The sequence below is a fragment of the Channa argus genome, chromosome 21 (assembly GCF_033026475.1).
Source record: "Channa argus isolate prfri chromosome 21, Channa argus male v1.0, whole genome shotgun sequence".
NCBI classification, from domain to species: Eukaryota; Metazoa; Chordata; class Actinopteri; order Anabantiformes; family Channidae; genus Channa; species Channa argus.
In genome coordinates this window covers 14,917,582-14,938,462 of record NC_090217.1, presented here as the reverse complement: position 1 = coordinate 14,938,462, position 20,881 = coordinate 14,917,582, and the positions used below count along the sequence as shown (strand labels likewise).

The 20,881-nt window shown below is 40.6% G+C and overlaps 1 protein-coding gene across 2 annotated transcripts; it reads right to left on the bottom strand.

Annotated features, from left to right (window-relative positions):
• Positions 1 to 8,899: 8,899 nt before the first annotated feature.
• Positions 8,900 to 16,649, bottom strand: pfkfb3 (6-phosphofructo-2-kinase/fructose-2,6-biphosphatase 3). 2 transcript variants are annotated; one of them, XM_067490790.1, is made up of 15 exons: positions 16,395 to 16,649; positions 14,524 to 14,652; positions 14,293 to 14,389; positions 14,136 to 14,202; positions 13,972 to 14,046; positions 13,825 to 13,881; positions 13,607 to 13,731; positions 13,289 to 13,496; positions 13,057 to 13,203; positions 12,865 to 12,969; positions 12,632 to 12,761; positions 12,396 to 12,523; positions 11,965 to 12,153; positions 11,683 to 11,705; positions 8,900 to 10,276 (listed from the first exon to the last, which is right to left on the bottom strand). In XM_067490790.1, exons 1-15 carry the CDS (start codon positions 16,471 to 16,473, stop codon positions 10,270 to 10,272), a joined length of 1,566 nt encoding a protein of 521 aa, XP_067346891.1. In that variant the 5' UTR covers positions 16,474 to 16,649; the 3' UTR covers positions 8,900 to 10,269. The 2 variants fall into 2 exon arrangements, with proteins under 2 accessions (XP_067346891.1, XP_067346890.1); XM_067490789.1 differs by lacking the exon at positions 11,683 to 11,705 and having other exon boundaries at positions 16,395 to 16,648.
• Positions 16,650 to 20,881: the final 4,232 nt, after the last annotated feature.

Sequence of the window (20,881 nt, the reverse complement as noted above, 5' to 3'; positions counted from 1 at the left end):
GATCTACGCGGTCAACAATTGTATATATGCACGTCATGTGAGCAATGTCACTATCAGCCACCACTGAATGGTGAGATATCCGAAGCATCCTTGTCTGTAGTAAATGTGACATAATGTAGAAATACAGTGGATTTTGCAATGAGAGAAAACATCTTGTGTTTGAAATTGTTAGTCACTGTTGTTTAGTCATGGTTGTTACACTTGTCAATGTTATTTCTGCTGTAAGAAATGTAAACTATTTATTTTGTATATGTATTTTTCGTGCCAAACACAAAAGACATGCAGTGTGTGATATTCAATAATGACGTGCTGAGCCCACTACCATGGGGGGGAGCAGGTATCTAGTCTCCACAGCCATGGTACTGATAACAGCCACGGAATGAGGTGATAACATCCTAAGCTGGTGTCGGGATCAAGTGACCCCTCGTCTAACAGCATGACTGCTCCAGAAGCTGAGTGATTTATTTTTATATTTTCCTCAGTCCTAAACACACACACACACTCACACAAACACAAACACACAAAACAATAGCTGGAGGCCACTAGGAATCGATGAACTCTTGATGCACCGAGGAAATGTCTGGGTCACCAATGAAGGCAAATTCAATTCATTCCAGTGTTTTTCCTTTTCACTGAGCACACAGTATGTTCCTCTCCAAACACAAGTCCCTGCCCACATTCAGTCTGCACGCACGTTGACCCACAGGCTGGACAATTCAATGATCCTCCTTGGCAACATTTCCAGCACCTTTCTTTATAGCGTTTCGTGACAAGAAGTGAAAACAAGGGGAAGCCTGGAACCATCCTGATTTGCCTCCGAGACACCATCAGTACATACACACATATTTGTAATGTGTGATCAGGGCTCCAGGGAACATTCCAAAGGTGAATCATTGGATAATGGTCAAGGTTAAGACTCGGCTAAAATGTAAAAGGTGATCAATATTTCATATAAATGACACAGACAAATATTGGCTAACTGTGGAATGTTTGCCATTTGACCACCATTGTACTTTTAGTAAAGCAAACATCCCCTTTTTTGGTTTCCCCACTGCACGTTTGGAAGCAGCAGGAGGTGCTCTGGACACAGTTTGCTCACTCTTAGTCACACTGCCATAATTGATATGGGTCCAATATTCTCTCTGAGGTGCTGGTGGTGGCTTGGTTACTGGCCCCGAGTCTGTTTCCAACACCACCGATTTGCCAAATGGAACCTGAATATCATGTCCCACAGTCGACACAGAGCAAATAGCAAACTCACTCTTTTTCTGGCTTATAGACTTACAGCACTAAGACACTAAGGGAACAAGTAGCACAAGAAATTATGTTCAGCTTCTGCACTGATCACCACTGTTTGACTAGCAGTGGGTCACGTTACACCATGTAGTTGTAAATTGAATGAAACCACTCAATCAAAACTACAGCAGCTATTTTCAGCCTGTAGGCTCTGTTACACTTCCTTCAGACTAACTGCACAGCACCAGACAGACGCAGACGCCATTTTTCTGTGATTAGGAGTTCACATTATGTCATCTGGGTGAGTTTCGCAAAAGCCGATTGACCATGATTACAACCTCCATAGTGTGAGCAACAAGACAATTTGAACTGAAGGTTCCTCACTTGATCCTCGCTTATGAGAAAAAGCTTTGCAAATTACACACAGGACACTTATGTCACATAGGAGCTATGATTCCAACTTGTAAATAGTGTTCATATCAATTCATCATTACAAAAAAAGTTTCTTAAAGCTTTAATAGTTCCAGTCGTGCACTTAGTAAATGGAAGCACCTGAAAACAAGCTAATATGAATGTGTTACATCAAACCACTTCTTTTTGTTTGTTTTGGGGGTGTTTTTGTCCTTTTGTCTTATCCTGTGAGTTCAGTGTCGCCACAGTGGATCATTGTCTGCGTGTTGATTTGGCACAGTTTTTACGCCGGATGCCCTTCCTGACGCAACCCTCCCCAATTTCTACCGGGCTTTACCCGACACTGCCCAGCTGGGGAGGGGAATGGGCTGTTAGGAATTCAGTGTTCAGTGTATCGAACCACTGACCCTGTGGTCCGTGGACGACTGGCTTACCGACTGAGCTACAGCCTCCCCCGTGTTACATCAAACCACTAATCAGTATAACTAAACACAATTTTATTTTACATATGGAATTGTGAGATTGTGAGATTATAGTAAGTAGAAGCTCATAAAGTCTTTTAATGTCTCTTAATCACACACTGCTTAGGGCATAGGTGTAAAGCTGCAGCGTGTGTGTGTGTGTGTGTGTGTGTGTGTGTGTGTGTGTGTGTGTGTGTGTGTGTGTGTGTGCTGCAAAGTCTCTACACTCCGTAGAGATGTTATGAATGACTCCACACAATGATGCTTAAAAGAACCGAGGTTATTTCCGTTACTGAGAAATGAGTGTGTGTGCATATGCCCATTATTGACCTCCACATTAGGACCCTGCATGTTTTTATCCGCCTTTACCGCTGCCCCCTGCTCCACAGCAAAGGCAACAGATGCATCAGCATGTGGCTGCCAAACTGTTTCATCACTGCTGCTTTTTAGTTCCCTCCCCATGAGTGGCATTACACCACCCAGCAGTATTTCTTCCCCCTCCCTCTCTTTCTCTGTCTTGTTGAGCCTACGTGAGCCTCCACACATCACTCTCTGGCATGAATAAAACATGTAAAGGGTGGAGGAAAACGAGGAGGGGAAAGATGAAGAGCCAAGTTGGAGGAGGAGGGACGAGAGCAGGGTGTGTACAGGTGGACGTGACTTTGCTCATGCTGAGTCACTGGCCATTTTGTCTCCTGTCCATCCTCCCAGCTTCCTCGGGTTTCATCTTTCTCCTAATCACTTTCCTCCTTTCCTTTCACCCTTTCGCTCCTCCTCATTTCCTCTACCATCTTTTTCTGTCATGTGCATCCAGCCTCTCCCTGTATTTTTTTTTCTATACTTTCTTTCTTCCTCTTCTTTACTTCCCAATCTTCTCTTCGGTCTCTTCCTCTTTGTTCCCTCTCCTGTCCCTCCTAATGTTGGCATGTCTGCAGCCTGAGACAATCCTATTAGCCTGCATTCAGAAAGCAAGGCAAAGTTGTAACGTCAAAACCCCTAATTCACTTGCAGCAATCGCTGTTCGTTTTTAGACCTGAGTGTCAACAGACAATGAGAAGTCACACACACTGTGAAGGTTTCTGTCGCATTAGCTTATTTCACTGCAGATGGATGGTGGATGCCAACTTTATTACCAGACTCTGTACCTGCAAGCAGTGGAAGTCTGCAAGTTCTCTTGACAGATAGCAATGATGAAAAAAACGAATCAGTTACAAGCTCATTACATTCACTAAAAATGAAACAGTATTTTCTTTATTACTTCCAGTTAAACACATTGCTCCACCCAGTTCTAAAGCCTGGAGCGTTTTCTCTGTCCAATTCATTTCAGCTTCTGAGTAATAAGTAACACACAACCTGGTTTCAAATGCAGCCGGGGACCTTTGTCGCCTTATGCCTTTAATATATTTCCTGTTGCTGATCACCACTGCAAAGGTACAACTTTCAAATGTGCATCTCTGTTTAGTAAAGGCTTCACTTCAGCGTGAAGTGTTGCTATGTTTATTTGAGCATGAAATATATATATTACAATATGTATTATCGTGTGTTTTTCCTTTGCATCTGTTTGCAACTGTGTCATGTTTCACCCTGCCTTCTATCAGAAGACAGCGCAAGAGAAGACTGTCATCAACAAAGTATGGGGATTGATGCACTGAATCATGTAACTAAGAGAGAAAAAATAGAATATGAGTAATTGGTGAGCTGAGTATCTATCCTTGAGGGGAAGCTGAAAACAGTAACAGTAACAGTAGAGAGAAGTGAGCTTAGCTTCCTTAATTTTGTTGTGACTTCCTGTTTTCTAGTTACTAGTCTTAGTCTCCTCTTTACGTCACACACCGGACATTGTACACCACCACAGGTCTCTGCAGTCCTTCAGGTCTCAACACACACAGACTGTGCAAGAAGAAAAACCCAATTTAAAACATAAACATTCAAAAAACATTCAAAAAAAGTGCATTTTTAAGTGCATGGGACATTTTAAAGCTATTTTTTGATGACTTCACCAATTTGAAACGTGCTCTCTATGGCTTTAGTTTAGTGTAAATGTACAATAATGCTTTCAAACATAAATTATGCACAACAGCACAAAAAGCATTAGCATGAGTCACTACAGTAAGACAGTTGGTGTGATGGTGATGGAACTATGCAGGGGATCACGTAAAAGGGCTTTTATTTCAGCGCCAGTGTAATCAGGGATAACACATGGTCTATTTAATCTGCCCTGCTCCATTCAAGGTCTACTGAATGACTTAACCTCTCCATTCAGCGCAAAATCTCCCCATCAATGGCTTCTGCACAAAGAAAAAGAGATGAGTTTTCACTGCGCTGCACGAATAATGGAGGTAATGCATTCTTTACAAAACAGAAACAAAAAAACACAAGGTCAACTTGAGCATGTGTATATTCTTATTTAGAGTAATGCGCTGCTTCATACACCTATATCATTACTATGTGAAACATTAGAGTTTCGCTAACTAGCTGATGCAACCTCGATGTGGTCCAGCTATCAGCTGAGCTGATGCAGCGTCATGTGCTTAAAGGCAATAATGATGTGAAGCGACCAAGATTAAATCCTAACTTTGCATGAGGAGATAAACTACAAGTACAGAAATGTACTATAACTCTGGTTTCCTTGTGCCCTTACAAATTTAAATTTATAAAGACTGTACTGTCTATTGTTTCAGCCTGGACCGGCCTGTTGGTAAGCAGCAGAGTCTCAGGAGGAGAGCTTGGAAGTTTTGTTGAACATGAGCTTTGAAGAGTTTGAACTGCCAGTTGCTGGTGGGAATGTCTGATGATGCTGTGCCTCATTGGTTAATGGGCTTGGTCAGCAAAGCCTCTGTAAACACATGATTACTAATATTAAACACTTGTTTGTATGCATACGTCATATCGTCACAGCTCAGGTCACTGCAGCACCCTTCATCAACACCACGTCATATTTTACAAACGTTCTAAGATAAATGTGGATATTGTTACAGTCACATACAGTAACGAGGTCAGTGTTCAGTGCATTTAGCTTTAAGTCACTGCTTCAACCACTAATTAGGAACCACTGGTACTTTGAACTCTCTTGTCTTGTGTTTTCATGAATGAAAGTAGTGCACATTTGTGCATTAAACTAGTAATCATGGTTGAAATAGCTAAAAACAGCATGACAAAATTAGATACCTACTAAATAATAGCCGGTGTGTTTCATGTGGTGAACAGGGTGATCAACAGGTGTCAGAACACACAGTGCCTGGCATCTTTCTGATTATGGGGCTGCAAAGCCACAGACCGGTCAGAGAGAGCATGCTGACCTCTGTGCACCACGACATTAATACCACTTAGTGATATTAATAGTGTGGCTGATTGCTGTATGCTTTGTATGCAATGAGTACTTGTAGACCAGATTATTCCGAGCTCGAATGGGACGGGGACACGTGACCAGCCAAATTGAAAAGAGCTAAGCAGGTAGAGGAAGACACGCTGCTGAGTCATGACAAAGGAGCAAACAAATGTGGAGCGTGAGAGACGTGATGCCCTGGTTGGGGATCAGCCTGATGAGCGTACATCTGTAAATGTCACCAAACATTTGTTTTGCATTCTAAGCACAGATGCTCGAGTTGAAGTAAGATACAAGGTCATAGACTGATCTCTATTAACCAACTAGGCCAGTGTCCATTCAAGGTATTTAGATACCTCTAACCTGGCTGATTGGGAACGCACACAATCCTTCGTCAGCACAGAATTAGGCAGCTATTTGTGGAGCCGCTGGCTTAGCGTTGCGTGTAAGCACCAAGCCCATGTAGCATTCATATGCCTGACACAGCAACTCGACTCTCCCACACACACACACCCACACACACTCCAGTGTACCTACTTGTACTAACACCAGGCCACAAACACGTCTACTTTAAGCTGTAATTGCCATTTAAGCCAGAGGCAATTAAAGTAATTAGGCACTTTTCATCAAGGTTCCACGTTAGAGTACAATAAAGGTAAAAAAGGAACTCAAATAATGGTGTGTGACGCAAGAACCGTGCACATTCGCAATAAAGCGACTTGCATAAGTAAAGTAGTCCAATGTCGGCACAAACAATATGCAAAGTTAGAATGCAAAGTGGATTTTACAGTTCGGTGACAAGTTGACTCCTGAAAATGGAAAAGGTTTTACTTACCAAAACAGAATTAATTGAGAATAGGGTTAAGACTTGGTTTTAGGGGTTAAGGTTGGAATAAGGTTTAGATTAAGGTAAGTGGGTAGGAAGTGCATCATGCCAGTGAGTGTTCTCACAACGGTAGAAAGACAAACATGTTTGTGGGTGAGTGAGTGAGAGAGTGAGTAAGTGAGTGAGTGAGGCGGAGCATTAAAGTGGGGAACCTGACTGCAGTCACATAGCCACTCTGCCCACAGAATGACCAGACTGAGCCAAGACACTCGTCTGTCCATGATTCAGACTTGAGGAAATACCACATTCGAGTGTGTGCTGTGAGTGTGTGTTAATGAAGGAGTAGGTGGGAGACAGACAGCACAGACCACTGCGTAAAGCACAAATCACTTTGTGTCAGTTACCAAGAAGCATTAAAATGTCCAAACTATTTTGAACCAGATGCAGATGCTTGACGAAAGCTCAGCTGGTGGAGAAGAAGAAATACACTAAACTAAAAAGTTGTCCTTTTTGCACTCAGTACATGGGTCTGCAAAAAAACTCAAATGATTTTTCTGTTGGTGGGCATGGCAGCAACTCAACTCACAGCCAAATGTTTCCCCTTTGGAAAAAGTTTTACAAGGCAGGAAGCAATAAAAGTATCAGGTAATTTACTTAGGGAAAGTGGTAGAAACGCCGCATGAGACTAATTCACTTTAATGCCCACGGGTGAATTTAAAGCAGCTGCTTGTGTGTGTTCTATAACGACAAGGATTTTGTGTTAACTGTGCTTCACAAACAGGATACGTTGCACAAATGGAAGAAATAATATTAGAACCATTTTAGCACTGAGAAAAAATATTATGCTGAATGCACTATAACATTCAGCATTTTTAGGTGAATTTATTAATACATGTAACATGACTCACGTTTGCTTCGTCAGGCAGCACTGGCAGCTGTGTAATTATTCATCCTAATTCAAACCAGTATTACATGCAACAGTACCGGCAATGATAAACCCTGGTACAGACATGTAACACAACATCAGGCAACAGTTTCCAAGCTCCTCCATTTTAGGCAACATCAAGGCAAATTTTAACTGTGTGTCTTGGCTTGAACTGGTTTATAAAAAGCTACTGGAAAAGCTCAAATGCAGCCAACAATTTGTACTTTACTTTGCAAAAACTGTAAAGCTCTAAACTTTTTAAGATTTAAGAAGCTTTATCGACATGAGACTCTCATGCTATTCACAGTGGAACATAAAGAACACATACCTTAAAAAGTGGAAAGATCTTAAAAACAAGATGCTGCACTAACTTAAAAAAAGTATTTTTTTTTAATGCAGAATGCTTAAAATTGAAATGTAATGCTTACATTTTACATAGTATGGAGGATAAACATATTTGTTTGTGGCTAACTTCATGCCTTTGTTTAGACTACACACAGTAACACACCTACCCACAGGTGGATCAAAGTGAATGGGTTTGGCCATACTGTGATTTATTCAGTTCGAATTACTAAAATATTTGATCCGCCTCATGTGTCCTTAATGATGAATAATAAATAAACGGGGCGACTGTGGCGCAGGAAGGTAGAGCGGTTGTCCATCAATCTCGCGGTTTTTGGTTCAATCCCCGGCTCCTCTGGTCACACGTCAAGCAAGACACTGAAGCCCAGCTTAATTGCTCCCGGTGAGTGTTGGCCAGCCCCCACCGGTGTGTGATTGTGAGTGTGAATGGGTGAATGAGAAGCAGTGTAAAGCGCCTTGAGTTCTACCAGTAGTTAGAAAAGCGCTCTATAAGTGCAGAGCCCTTATCCTTAACCACTCTGCAAAGCTGGACCAAATTTTAATCACACTACTCAAAACCACAAAAGTCAACAACATGGTGGCAACAGAGGAAAAGTCTTAAGAATAGCAAGGCTAAGAAAAAAATAAATAAAATCACACTTCAGATTTTACAAGCCAGAAACATCCCATTAAAGCCAACTGCCAAACCCTGTCCTACATAGACAATGGAAAAAAAGAATAAACCCACTAGTTTATTGTACTTGTGAAAAGTAGAAACTGACAAAAGTAATTTAAAAAAAAAGAAAAGAAATACAAATCTGACCTTGTTTTTTGACTTTAACTGCTTTAAATAAAACAAGATCATTGACAGATTTGATAGATAGGACCATAAATTATAGGATTTATGGTGATTTTCAACCAGTGTTTCCTGTAATTAGCATTGTGTGTTCAATCGTTTATTTTAGGGGAAAAAAAATTATTGTTTGCAGTTTGTTCTGTACCTTTGTATTGTTTCACAATGACACGAGTACATTGTACATGAATATTTCATATTTTGAAACCATAAAATATTGACTCACGAGCAATCACGAGTCAATATTTCAAAGCACATTTCCAGTGGTTAGTTTTATTATCAACAGTGATGCAATTTCATGCCAACATCATGAATACAGCCAGTCGTAATTAGACAGATAAGCAGCCTGCGACTCACACGTTCAACTCGAGGTTTTGTAACTAGGCAAGATAGTGAAGGCCGGAGGGAGTGCCAGAGCCCGCTGTGTGCTCCGTTTCCATTTATGGAAATCATCTGCAAACAGGTAGGCAGAATGTTTATGCATTTGGGCCAGTGAAAAGATACAAACAAACACTTTGTATTTCCTAAGAGTGAATTTAATGGTCCAACAGATGCCATAAAAATTTAAAATAAAACTGTACAACATACAATCCTCTCATTTCTCAGATTGAAACGTATTCCAAGCAGTCATTCATAAACTACATAAAAATAAATAAGGATATTAAAGTTTGTACAAAAAAAAAGAAAAAAAAGAAAATTCAAGTATCTCAAGCAAACATGTTAAAAGTTTGACTGAAAAAGAGGTAAGCAGCAGCATCCTTCTCAAAACATTCTGCTTTCCAATGCCACTCATTAGTACAAAAACCATTACACGTGCACAACACAACAAAAACACGCATCTTCCATATGTCTCCAGTTACACACTGTATGTACACTAACATTTACAAAGATATTATTAACAGCACTCGTTATAACAAAAATATAGGTACTTCGATTCCTGTGTAGCAGACAATGGCCGCGAAAGGAACACAAATAGTTTCCTTTTTGGGAGAGAGAACTTCCGTTAAATGTGCTGCAGCATTGAGACTAAACACGATGAAAAATAAATATTTAACTAGGTAAAGTAAAATATTGATATGTGAAGTTATTAGGTGGTGCCTCTTCTCGAGCGATCGTGTCCAGAGAAATGGCATAAGAAGCGGCGTCAGGCTTGCCAAACAACCACTACAGGCACTCTACGGCAAATCAGCTCCATAACAGAGAAAAATACATGACACGTGAAACAAACGTTAAAAACAAAAAAAAAGAAAATGGAGCCCCACTGTGCAAAATACACTGCTTATTTTGTGGCATGTTAGCATATAAAGAGCCCAAATCTGCCATGTACATGAGAACTTTTAACACATTTTAAATATGTGTGTATACAAAATACTATATTGTTCTGTTCATTAACAATACAACTATAAGCATGGGGTTGCAAAAAGTATGAGAATAAAAATTGATCTGGGAGTCTTTGGTTCCTCTACATAACAGACCAGAAACCTGTTTCCCAGAAAAACGTCAGAGCAGAGATGTAACAGCAATGAGTCACAGTTCTCTTTTGGTCCAAATAAAGTATAGCCTACACTGGGTTGCTCAGAAAACTCTCAGACAATTCTGCAGTGCCAGAAAAAAAAAAAAACAACAACAACAACAAATAACTAAAACCCCACAATAGTCTGACAATGACAACAAACTGAGAATTTGAGAGCCTCTGAGCATAAATGTGTGATTGGACAACAAACTGTCCCACACGGGGTTGATCCTTGATCAATGACACACTTAGAAATGTTGCTTTTTGCCTTCTTTGCTTTCAGTTCGTCTATGTCTCTGATCCTGTTGAACCTTGAGACACATTGATCCAATTTTACTGGCAGGGCTGCGGTACATCATGGCAGCCAGATGACTTCCTCAGGTTCTGCAAAAACAAAAAAGCATCAAACATTAGGATGCTTTCCATGCTGAGATGATAGGTACCTATGAAGCACATTACATCTGGCTACCGCATGTCTGGCAAAAAAAACCAAACAATAAAAAGACAAATCTTGTATAAATGTGCGCAGGATAAATGATACTTTCTCATGAAGCACAGTCCCTAAACAGCAAGTTGCATCACCTGTGTTTTCTTAAGTCCTGACTTTCTGATATTTTTAGAAGCCTTGAAATCTAGGACTGGGTTCATGGGTGCGGTAGCTGTGTGTGCCTGCACCCTGTTAATCCTCAGGATCTTGTCATCTTCATAATCACCTAACACACCTGGGAATGTTATCCGCAGTAATTCCACAAAACTAGTGTGGACAGGCCATTTCCTCCCATGCAGTAACTGAAGCTTATTTAAGGTGGATGTTCATTAGAGTAAATACCCAAGCTCTCTTTGATCAGAGTCTACTTATGTTTTGGCAAAAAGTGCAAAATTAAATAGAAACAATTTATATTCTTGATGTAGTTTTTCGAAAGGGCCTTTATTAAATTTAACCCAATTCAAATGTTGGTGGTCATTTTGGTGTTACGGAAACAGCTGCTTTAATAAAGCTCTGAAACAGTCTAAAAAAAAAAACTTTATTTTAAATGGAGGCTAATTCTAACTAATCTTTTTAGATTAATTTACAGTAAAACATGTGATCAGTTGTGTTTTTGCAAAATAACCCAGCTATTACGTTTTTTAAAGTGGAGACTACAGAGTGCAACAGCAGCTTAGTTTAGTCTGATTGGGATATATTTATCTTAAGTTGTGGTTGGGGCCAGAATGATGAAGCAATTGCAAAACATCCACAGTGTGTTTACTTTTGAAAGACTAAGAAAGAAACCACTTTCATATTAGCGGAGCATGGTTCATCTTTAAGCAACACAAGAAAGACTAAACAGAAGCCAAAGCCAATAACCAGCACAGGACAGTCTGTATGGACCAGTGGATTATGGCAACAGTCAGATCATAGCGACAACACTGCACAGGAATTCTAACAATGTAAACAGGGAATTGCTTCATCATCCAATGAACTAATGATTTGTAAAAGCTTTCCTTCCCATTATTATAAGGAATCAGTGCTGTTATTCTTTAATGCAGTGTCATTTTCCATGAGTCAAGACTAGTCTTCTGTTGCACTGTTCATAAGAACACACTAAGTTGACAAAATGTCAAAAAAAAAATTACTTCTGACACTTACATTTACAAACGGATGGTTGTGTGAATATTAAACCCTTTTGCTTAGTAGCATTTTGAAAATAAGGGAAGAAGAAATGTCAACAGCACAATGTAAACAGAGACACAGGAAGAGAGAGAGAGTGGAGGCATAAGAGAGGCAGAGTGAAACAGCCAATACTTACAGGCAAACTTTGCCCAGCCAGTGCTGCAAAGTGCAGAGGAGGAGGAGGCAGTAGTGGGAAAGAAGAGAGGAAACAAGTGAGTGAACGAGCATGCGGAGGCAACCAGAGGGGAAACAGATGGAGGAAATGTTTCAGTCTGCTTTTCCAGTGAGGTTTTCCATTGTGATAAGAGTTGTTTTTTTTTGCATACTTTGTGACTGTATTACCATAAAACATCAGCTTCCCACAAGTTTAAGTCTAAATAAGTTTGTCCTGGCCTTAAGAAAACCAAAATTGTCTCACCTGTCCAGCCAGGGAGAGAGGAAGGTGCGAGGGGCTGCAGACGGCCATTGAGGCAACAGAGGAGGGGAGCTCATGGATTGGGGCCTCATCCAGGTCATCGTAGCGAGGTTTCTTGATGTTTGACTCCGGGCTGGTCAGAGGAGTAACACTGTTCCTTCTGATCAAGGTGCCAGGACCCCTCTTTACCTCCTACAGGGGTAACAGAGACATACAACACAAGTCAGATGTGCTCCCAAATCATTAAAGAGCAACTTCATATTTCGTGTTAAAGAAGAGAACACTAAGCACGTGACCATGATGGTCAGAGTTATCAGTCCTCTGTACCACTTCCTGTTGAAATGAACACCCACAACACATACACAGGACGGAACGTTGACTTATGCTCTGCAAAGACAGAAAGTGGATCCCAACAATCGCTTTATCAACATTACCTCTGGTCTGTCTCTGTGAGTGTTCACCGCATCCACATTCAGAGAGATGGACTCCACTTTGCACCCATAGGCGACTGGGGTGAGCTTCAACACCGTGTGCAGGGGACACTTCAGGTAGGGCATCTCATCTGGACAGCATGAGGAGAGACAGATGTGAATACAGAGGTAGACTGGAGTGTCAAAGATCATTTAGAATTTGACACTAAACTGGTGGACTTCTGAACTGTGGTACTCACCCGCACTCTTATCCAAAAAATAGGCCAGAAGGCAGCGCATGACAGCTTGGTGGCAGATAACTAGAACATTCTCCTGCCTCTCCAGCTCCATGATGACCGGCTCTACCCGCTGCACCAGGTCCTGGTAGGACTGCAATCCATAAGGCATTAGTATTAGTTAATGTAGCTCTGAAGTAGGGTGATGTGGTTGTGACTAAATTGTGGACCATGATGGGTGTAAGCTGTGCATGTACCTCTCCAGCAGGATAGCGATAGTAGTATTTATCTTCATCTCTCAAAGCAAACTCCTCTGGAAACTTCTCCTTCACTTCATCGTACGTCATCTCCTCACACACTCCCTACAAAGAACGCAAACATTTCAGTTGGGTAACGAGAAGTCTAAGTGCGTTGTGTGAGCTAAAAGCGCATGTTGAGGGGACACTCACTGCATCTATCTCATTTAGGGCCTTCCACTGTTCATACGGTACCCCCAGGTGCTCAGCAGTCTGGATGCTGCGACACAGCTGACTGGTCCAAACCTTGAGGTCCTTCAGCTGCTGCTCCTCCACAAACTGTCCCAGGGCAACTGAAAACTACAGCAGTAACAGGTATCGTGTTAAGCACCTGAAGTGTACTAATAGTTATCTAGTCTACAGTCCTGTATGTAGCTGCTCACACCTGTTTGCCCCGCACTGAAAGGCCAGAGTCTCCACCCAGCCGCCCCTCCATGTTGTCCGTGCTCTCTCCGTGGCGACACAGGTAGATAGTTCGAGGCTGGACATGGATGTTCATCAAGTAGTAGACGATTTTACTCTGGATGTGATCCTGGATGCGGTTGACAAGAAACCGGCGACCCACATCAATCACTTTGATGAAGGACAGGTCCCTGAAGGGAGAGTGCAAATAAGTTACCTTGATTTAAATATGTTGTGCGGACACATGTATTCCCAAAAAAATAAAAATAAAAATAAAAATCAGTGCTTATGATTTATTTACCTGTCATGCTGATCAGGGTCCAGAGGTTGGTAGCTGGTTTTGTAGCATTCAATTCTCCTCTGGAAATCCAGCATGGCATCTGTCTTGTTGCAATCCCGGTAGTCTGGACAAGAAACCTTCACTTCCTGCGCAGAGATAAAGACAGACAACAAGTAACACACCTGATGCCAGAGAGTTAGAAACATTTAAAGTTGCTTTGAAACATGTTAGTAACTCACCATGATGTTTGTTGCAATGACGCTGGGATCATCACACACAGACTCGATGAAGAAGATCTGCTCAGGGAAAACACAAAATAAATAAAATGTTAAAAACTGACGGCGACATTAAAATTTGACTCACTGAATCTCCATAGCAACACTCACCTTAAATCCATTCTCTTTACCAAACTTGAGGATCATCTCCCGCCTCTCTCTTGTTGTGTTTGTGGCATCAAAAACCTGTTAGAAACACAAAAGTCATAAGGTGCTTTCAGAGTAAAAGATGCATTTCAGTCCTATTTGTCATAATTAAATGACTGAAAACTCACCGCTACTTGTCCTCCCTCATCCTTCAAATAGGACTTGACATCTCTCAAGGCTGCTAAGGCACATTGCCTGAAGAAGAAGAGGTGGTGGAAATGTTGATTTCTCTGTTACTGTTACAAAGATACTGCTAAATTAAATGTGTATGGACCTGAGACTTACTGCCTGATTTTCACGGCACACTCATTATCAGGCTTGAAGAAGTCATAGGAGCTGTAGTTCTTCACTGCCTCCCTACGATACTCTCCCACATTGAACACTACAACACACACACACAGACAGAAACATGAAAAAATGCTTTCAGGGTAAAATAAAGGGACAGGCTGTAAATGAGAAGCTGCCAAAAAAAATAAAAAAAAAAAATACAAAAAATACAAAAACCTGCTTGTATACCTTTGGTGGGCATGCCGATCCAGTTGAGGTAGCGGGTGAGTTTCTTGGACATGTACGTCTTGCCGCGAGCTGGCAGGCCGACCATCACAATGACAGTGGGGGGATTAGCAAAGTGGGGAGCGCCAACCACTGCACAGAGGGATGCGATTATTACAAAACTACAAACAACAGTCAACAACAATCTTGCTAGAGTTATGTATACAATTCATAACTTGATGGAGAAGACAAAAACAAGGACAGGGTGGACATCATGAACTAACGGCTTATGCTTGACAAGAGATGACAGCAGCCAGGGAGTTGGTGCAGATAACAGGTAACCTAAACATGCAACCTGTCTGAATGGATTTATTATCCCCACTGACCTATAATCTCCATTTTCCCTCCATACTGACACACCCCCATTGAACATGTCCCTGTGAGCTGGCAGATCCACCCTTGACTTACACCTCACTGCACATCTGACACACTTCTGTGCAATAGAAACTAGCTTACACGACCAGATATACCGTCATGCCACCCTTGATGCCCAAAGGAGTTTTTCTATGACATGCAACACGTGGCTGCATACTGCTGCTGCAGTGACTGGGGCACGCAGGGCATTGGTCCTGCATGAATGATATGTTCAAAAGGTCACAGAAACAATAGATGTTTGACTGTAGGAGTATTAAAATAAACAGTAACTGAGCAATTATGGACTTTGCATCGGATTTTCCCCTTTCATGTAAAATTCCACAATGCACAGGCTCCTGTTTGCTCTCCATCACTGCAGTTGCTGGCAGCAGATTCCTACAGAGCTGTAATTTGCACTTCCTCACAGCCCTGCTAATCTGTTGTTTGTTTTGGGCTTCTAAAGTCGGTGACCTGGCATCTGGTTCGTCAATCCTCAATCTCTATGTCTCCATCCACAACTCATCTATTGCACCCCACTTCTGTACCGCTTCTAAAAGTCTCATTTTAGTCTGAAGTCTGAGTCACACACACACACACACACAACGAGGGGAGAAACAAAGTCCTTCAGCAGGAACGGTGCACCTCCCACATCCCTGGTCCGCAAACCACAATATGCCATCAATAATCAATGAACAGCAGAGGGCAAAGAGGTCAGATGCTTCAGTCATGAAAAGACACATTTTAGATTTAATTGCTCTGTAGCGCCCCCCCCCCCCCCCCCCCAAAAAAAAGTATGAAACCACATAAACAAGCACATTAAAACGTTCCTCTGCTGAATTGTGGGGGAACCTACTCAACTAAAAATTGTTAAGAGAAAACAGAGGCAACGTGTCAGAAGCTGGAAGGGCGTCATTTCCTCAAAAGATCACGCAAAAACCAAAGCAAAAGAGAAAGCGACCCGCTGACACTCACTGTGTGCAAACTGCATTTGTTTACTTTATTTAAAACCCAATAATGAAGCCGCGGTGGTCTGTAGAGCTGCAGCCGTCTCGCGCCATGCACACGTGCTGCCGCAGACCAATGAGAAAAACGGCAGCGCAAGCAGGTAGCAGCGCAGCTATTCTGTAACCATGGTGACGGTCGCCTCGTCACGCACCAAATGGGGCAAAAGCGTGACGTGCGGTGCGTGCTGATGGAGAGCAGCACGGTGAAATGCCGGTGTAGGAGAGATAGACGGTAAAACTACACAGCGCCTTAATTTTAGAAGCTGTTGACGTGAAAACAGGATACTCGTCAGCCATAACAGCTAATAAGAGCCGCTGGTTGATGATAGAAACCTTTTTAAATCTACGTAGAACCAGACTACCACAGACAAACTAGGCTAACAGGTAGAAATACTAAAATAAGGCTACTATAGAAACACAAATACATAGATGGTTAATAGCCCATAAACACAAAAATGGTATATATTTTTTAGATACCTCTCCGAGGTGCCGGCTTATCATCTTTGGTGGGAATCCAGATCTTTTGGATCCTGTTCTGGGTCAACTCTCTGGGCATTCCTTAGGGGCTTAAGAGGACACGGTACACAAACCTCTGGCTAAAAAAAAAAAAAGGAAACGAGTGGCCGGTAATTTTTTTGGAACAGGAGTCCTTTCCGTTTATCTGTAATGAAGCGAACTGCTCACTACGTCCACACAGCACGTTGAACCTGAGCTTATCTACCGGTCTACCAGCATACATCCGCTATTTAACCCCGCCCGGCCGGGAAACCACGTGAAGAGATGACGACACACGCGCACAATTACAGTAAAGCACACATGTACACAGACACACACACACACACACACACACACACAAAGGCGGACGCAGCGCCTCACTGTGGGACACAACTTATGATGATCCTTTTCATTTTACATCATTTTCTTAAGCTTTTTGTTGTTAGCCTAGCTCTATCTCTATCTCTTTAAATTTTTAAATTTTTATCTTTTGTCTGTTTACTATCTATTTAGCCTGTTTCTGGTTCTGCTCTACATGCACGCACATCCCCCGCTGGAGATCAATACATTTTAATGGCCTTTGTTCTATTAATAGAATCAGCGCTTTTTAGTAATATTGATCCATTTTTAAAAAAAAAAAATCAACAAAGAGTAGTTTGTGTATTGCAATCGAGACTTTTAAACCGTCAAAGCTATTTGTCTGATAAAAAAAACATGCACAATGTTTAAAACATTACAGATATTTCCTGATATCCGCTGCATTGCAGCGAGCTTTAATTCAACCTTAAACATGTTTTAACACATTCTTCCCCTCTAAACATAGCTCCTGTCATTCGTTCCGTCTGAGAGCAGACCTGGAGACGTGAGGATCCTCACATCACCTCTGTCTGCTTCCTTACAGGCTGCCGGGCTGCCCCATTGAGTCATAATGGGTATAATTATACACATGGTGAGGTGGCAAAAAACATTTACCAAGCTCACACCAATCATGTATAAGCCATATTTTTTTGCATAAAAAGCGAACTCATTTGACATAATAAATACTTTTAAAAAGCTAAGAATTTTATTGTCTACAAAATACAGCTTAGTATCTGACAGCTGAGGAACCTGTATGTCTTTTATGACCTGCAGAACAATACAGGCTATTCAGCATTTTAAAGGGCGTGGATCCTAATGACACCCTGTGGCTGGTTAATTTATAGAATTTATTTCTCTATGTAATCATATCTTTAAATCTGTTTCAGTTGTTTTTGATTTGCAGTGTATTTGTGCACACAGGTTCTAATAGAAATAGAGTGAGCTCTATTTCTGCTGGTTTGCAATCTGAGCCTGAACCTTAGAACAGCACACTGCATGAGAAGATGCACACATGTACACACACACACACATTTAAAACAGAATATAAAACATCAAAGTTTAAAAGCTTTCTGACAGTTAGTAAACCCTTGAGGAATAAAACAAATCAAATAAATTGCTTGTTACTTCACATGAATCTTGATGCTTATTCATTAATTTATTATGACCCCATTCTTTTTAATGTGTTTGTTTTAAAATACTTGTTCTGGGAAGCAGCCATCCTGATAAGATCTACACAGCCTAAAAAGATTTACTCCTCAAACTAAAAGTGACTTAATCACCTTCCTGACTCACCAAATGCTGATAGTTTGGCTGTCGAGAATATTTCTTACAATATACTAAAATTCCTCTTTTACCTCAGTGGGGACATGCATTTTGAAAAAAACCCTGAACTCTCTTCAACCTTTCTTTAAAAACACAATTCTTCATGTCACTCATACTGGTCTTCTGTTTGCTTAATGAAGTTAATCTAAGTGACACACACCTTCCAGTTAAGCACCTAAACAAAGGGCATCACATATATGTACTGAATAACCTCCTAAAACCTTTAAATATAACTGCAGTTTTCTTTTTAAACACGAGTGGATAGAATCAAGTTAGGAACTTTCCACCTGAGGACCTCAGGCTGCTGTGTGTGTGTATTTAGCTGGAGAAAATCTGGCTGTGATACGTGGTTTTATGTCAGTTTTTCCCTGATTGTGAAAGACTTTTTAAACTTTCCCTAACAAGTACTGGATAAAGTATTAAAGATAAAGTTTAAAAGAGCACGGATACAGATTTTATAATAACTTTATTTCATTTTTTTACCCAGATTGTACCAACAGCTTCATTTAAATAGTTTTTTGTCTCAGGGGGACAAACTGTGGTGGAACAACTTTCCCTAAAAATAGATGTTAATCCAAATGACGCTTCAGCTGTCTGAGCATAAGGTAATTAAAATTATGTTTATAAGGAAAACACTTGATTAAGCTTCTGGTGTGTAATGACATTTACTTTAACTGTTGTCCTACTGGACACAAATGTGTTCATGATTTAATACTTAATAGCCTTACTGAGCAATACAGTCAATATATAATCTTCTTCTGTGTTGTAATAGACCCTCATCTATTTAAAGCACATCTTCCCTGAACACTTGAGTCAATTCCGGTGTAGCACACAGTGAAACACTGTGCTGTGTGTTTGAGAATCCTTTGGTGAACTTGTCGACTCGTTTATTTACCGTGTTTAAATAAACCTTTTTTACATGGATCATCAAATTTCCGGATGCTGCTGTTGTGCCAGCACTGAAAAAGTTTCTTCATCAGAACAGGAAGTATCTAAGAACTGTGATGGAAGAGTCACACTATGTATCATTAAAGTGCAACTTTAAATCGTTTTTCTATGGCTTTAGTTTAGTGTGCAAAGGTACATTCATGCTTTTAAACTTACCTCTGACTTCCCTGTATTAAAATATTTATCTGCTTCTAGCTGATAAAGTCCACATGACAGATATTTTTATACAGACAAGTAAGAGGGAACAGTAATGACATACATTTAGTCAAACTAGACCCAAAAGAAATTTCAATTTTAATGTCAGTGAAGGGCAACTTCACCTATTTCTAACTGCTTTGCTTACAATGCTCCCAGTTTTCGGAGTCCATGTATAGAAATTATATTAAATTTCCCTCTTCTTACCCATGTATTTAAATATTGTTGCTATGATGTCCTCTGGTTGTTCATACCACAGTGGCTTTCGTTTTTAAACTAGAAGCAGAGAGATACTTAATTACCAAGAAAACAGAAGGAAGTTAAAACCATCTATCTGCATGTATTCTCAGAAAAAAAGCAAAGGAAGCAGGACTAAAAATACATGAAATCGCCCTTTAAGTTAGTTGGTAGAGAGGGATTTACTCAAGCAATATACTAAAAGTCTGTACTGAATGTGAGTATTTTGCTTGTATGCTATGAAACTACTACTGCACATTTTACTCTTTACTCTATTTATTTGACATCTATAATTACTTTTAAAATTGTGTCATTACCTGAATTTTCTTTCAGTTAGTTCATAATTAAAGCAGCTTCAGTTCTAGTATTTCCCTTCTTATTATCATCTCAGTATCCCTCAGATTGGAATCGGGAACCGCTTGACTATGATCCCATTAGTAGAGAAAACCGCTACAACATCAGCTACAGCTGACACATCAATGCATAAATATTAACAATCTAAAGATGTCATATGATAATAAACATAGTAGGACATTTGTGATGGGGAGTTTTGTGCAGCAATGTAGATATTTTTTATATACGCAGCGATCTCCTTCTGGTACAACACACCTCCCATAGTAAGACAGGTTTGTCCTCCATCTCTTGATATCCAGCATGGACAGCACAATGAACACATTTGTTTCGATGTATTAATTGACAAACACAAATTGTTTTAAGTTAGAGTTGGAAAAATGTGAATCTATAAATGTTTTGACGCATATGGGTCACGGATGCATATGGATCAATAAGTTATTCTCTTTGAAAGACTGCAATCGGGTCACACTGCACCATAGATATATGTACTAGTACTAGTTGATTTAAATCACATAATCTAATAATTTATTTCTTAGCTGCATTGCCTCGGCTTCAAATGTGCTTAGCTTGTTGTCCTCAGAAGAAACTGGACAACATATCCAGGTCAACCTGTAGTAAAAGCACTTAAGCCATGTGCATTGTGACCGTTTGACCTTGTGTCAAGTCACACACAATCACATCTCTTTGCTCTGCACGCACAGGATATGCTGTGTTTCTCTACCCACACACACACAGAGCAGCACTACTACAGACTCAACTGTAGCCAAAACAAACCTGCTGTTACCCTAAAGCGCAGCATGATCTTTTCTACATATTTGTACTTCAGACTCATGCTAAACAACTACTTCATTAGGAATGTTATAAACTTTTACCAGATAAGTGAAACACATCCATACTTAGAGATATTTTAGACTTTCAAAGGCTGATTGAACACATTATAGTCCTTTACCTTTTGCATATTAACTTATTCTTCTGACCTTTTGGCCCTGCAGTATTTTTTAAATTTTCTTTGAAATGTGTCTTTCTCCTTGTATCCGTTTCTCTATCCAGCCACT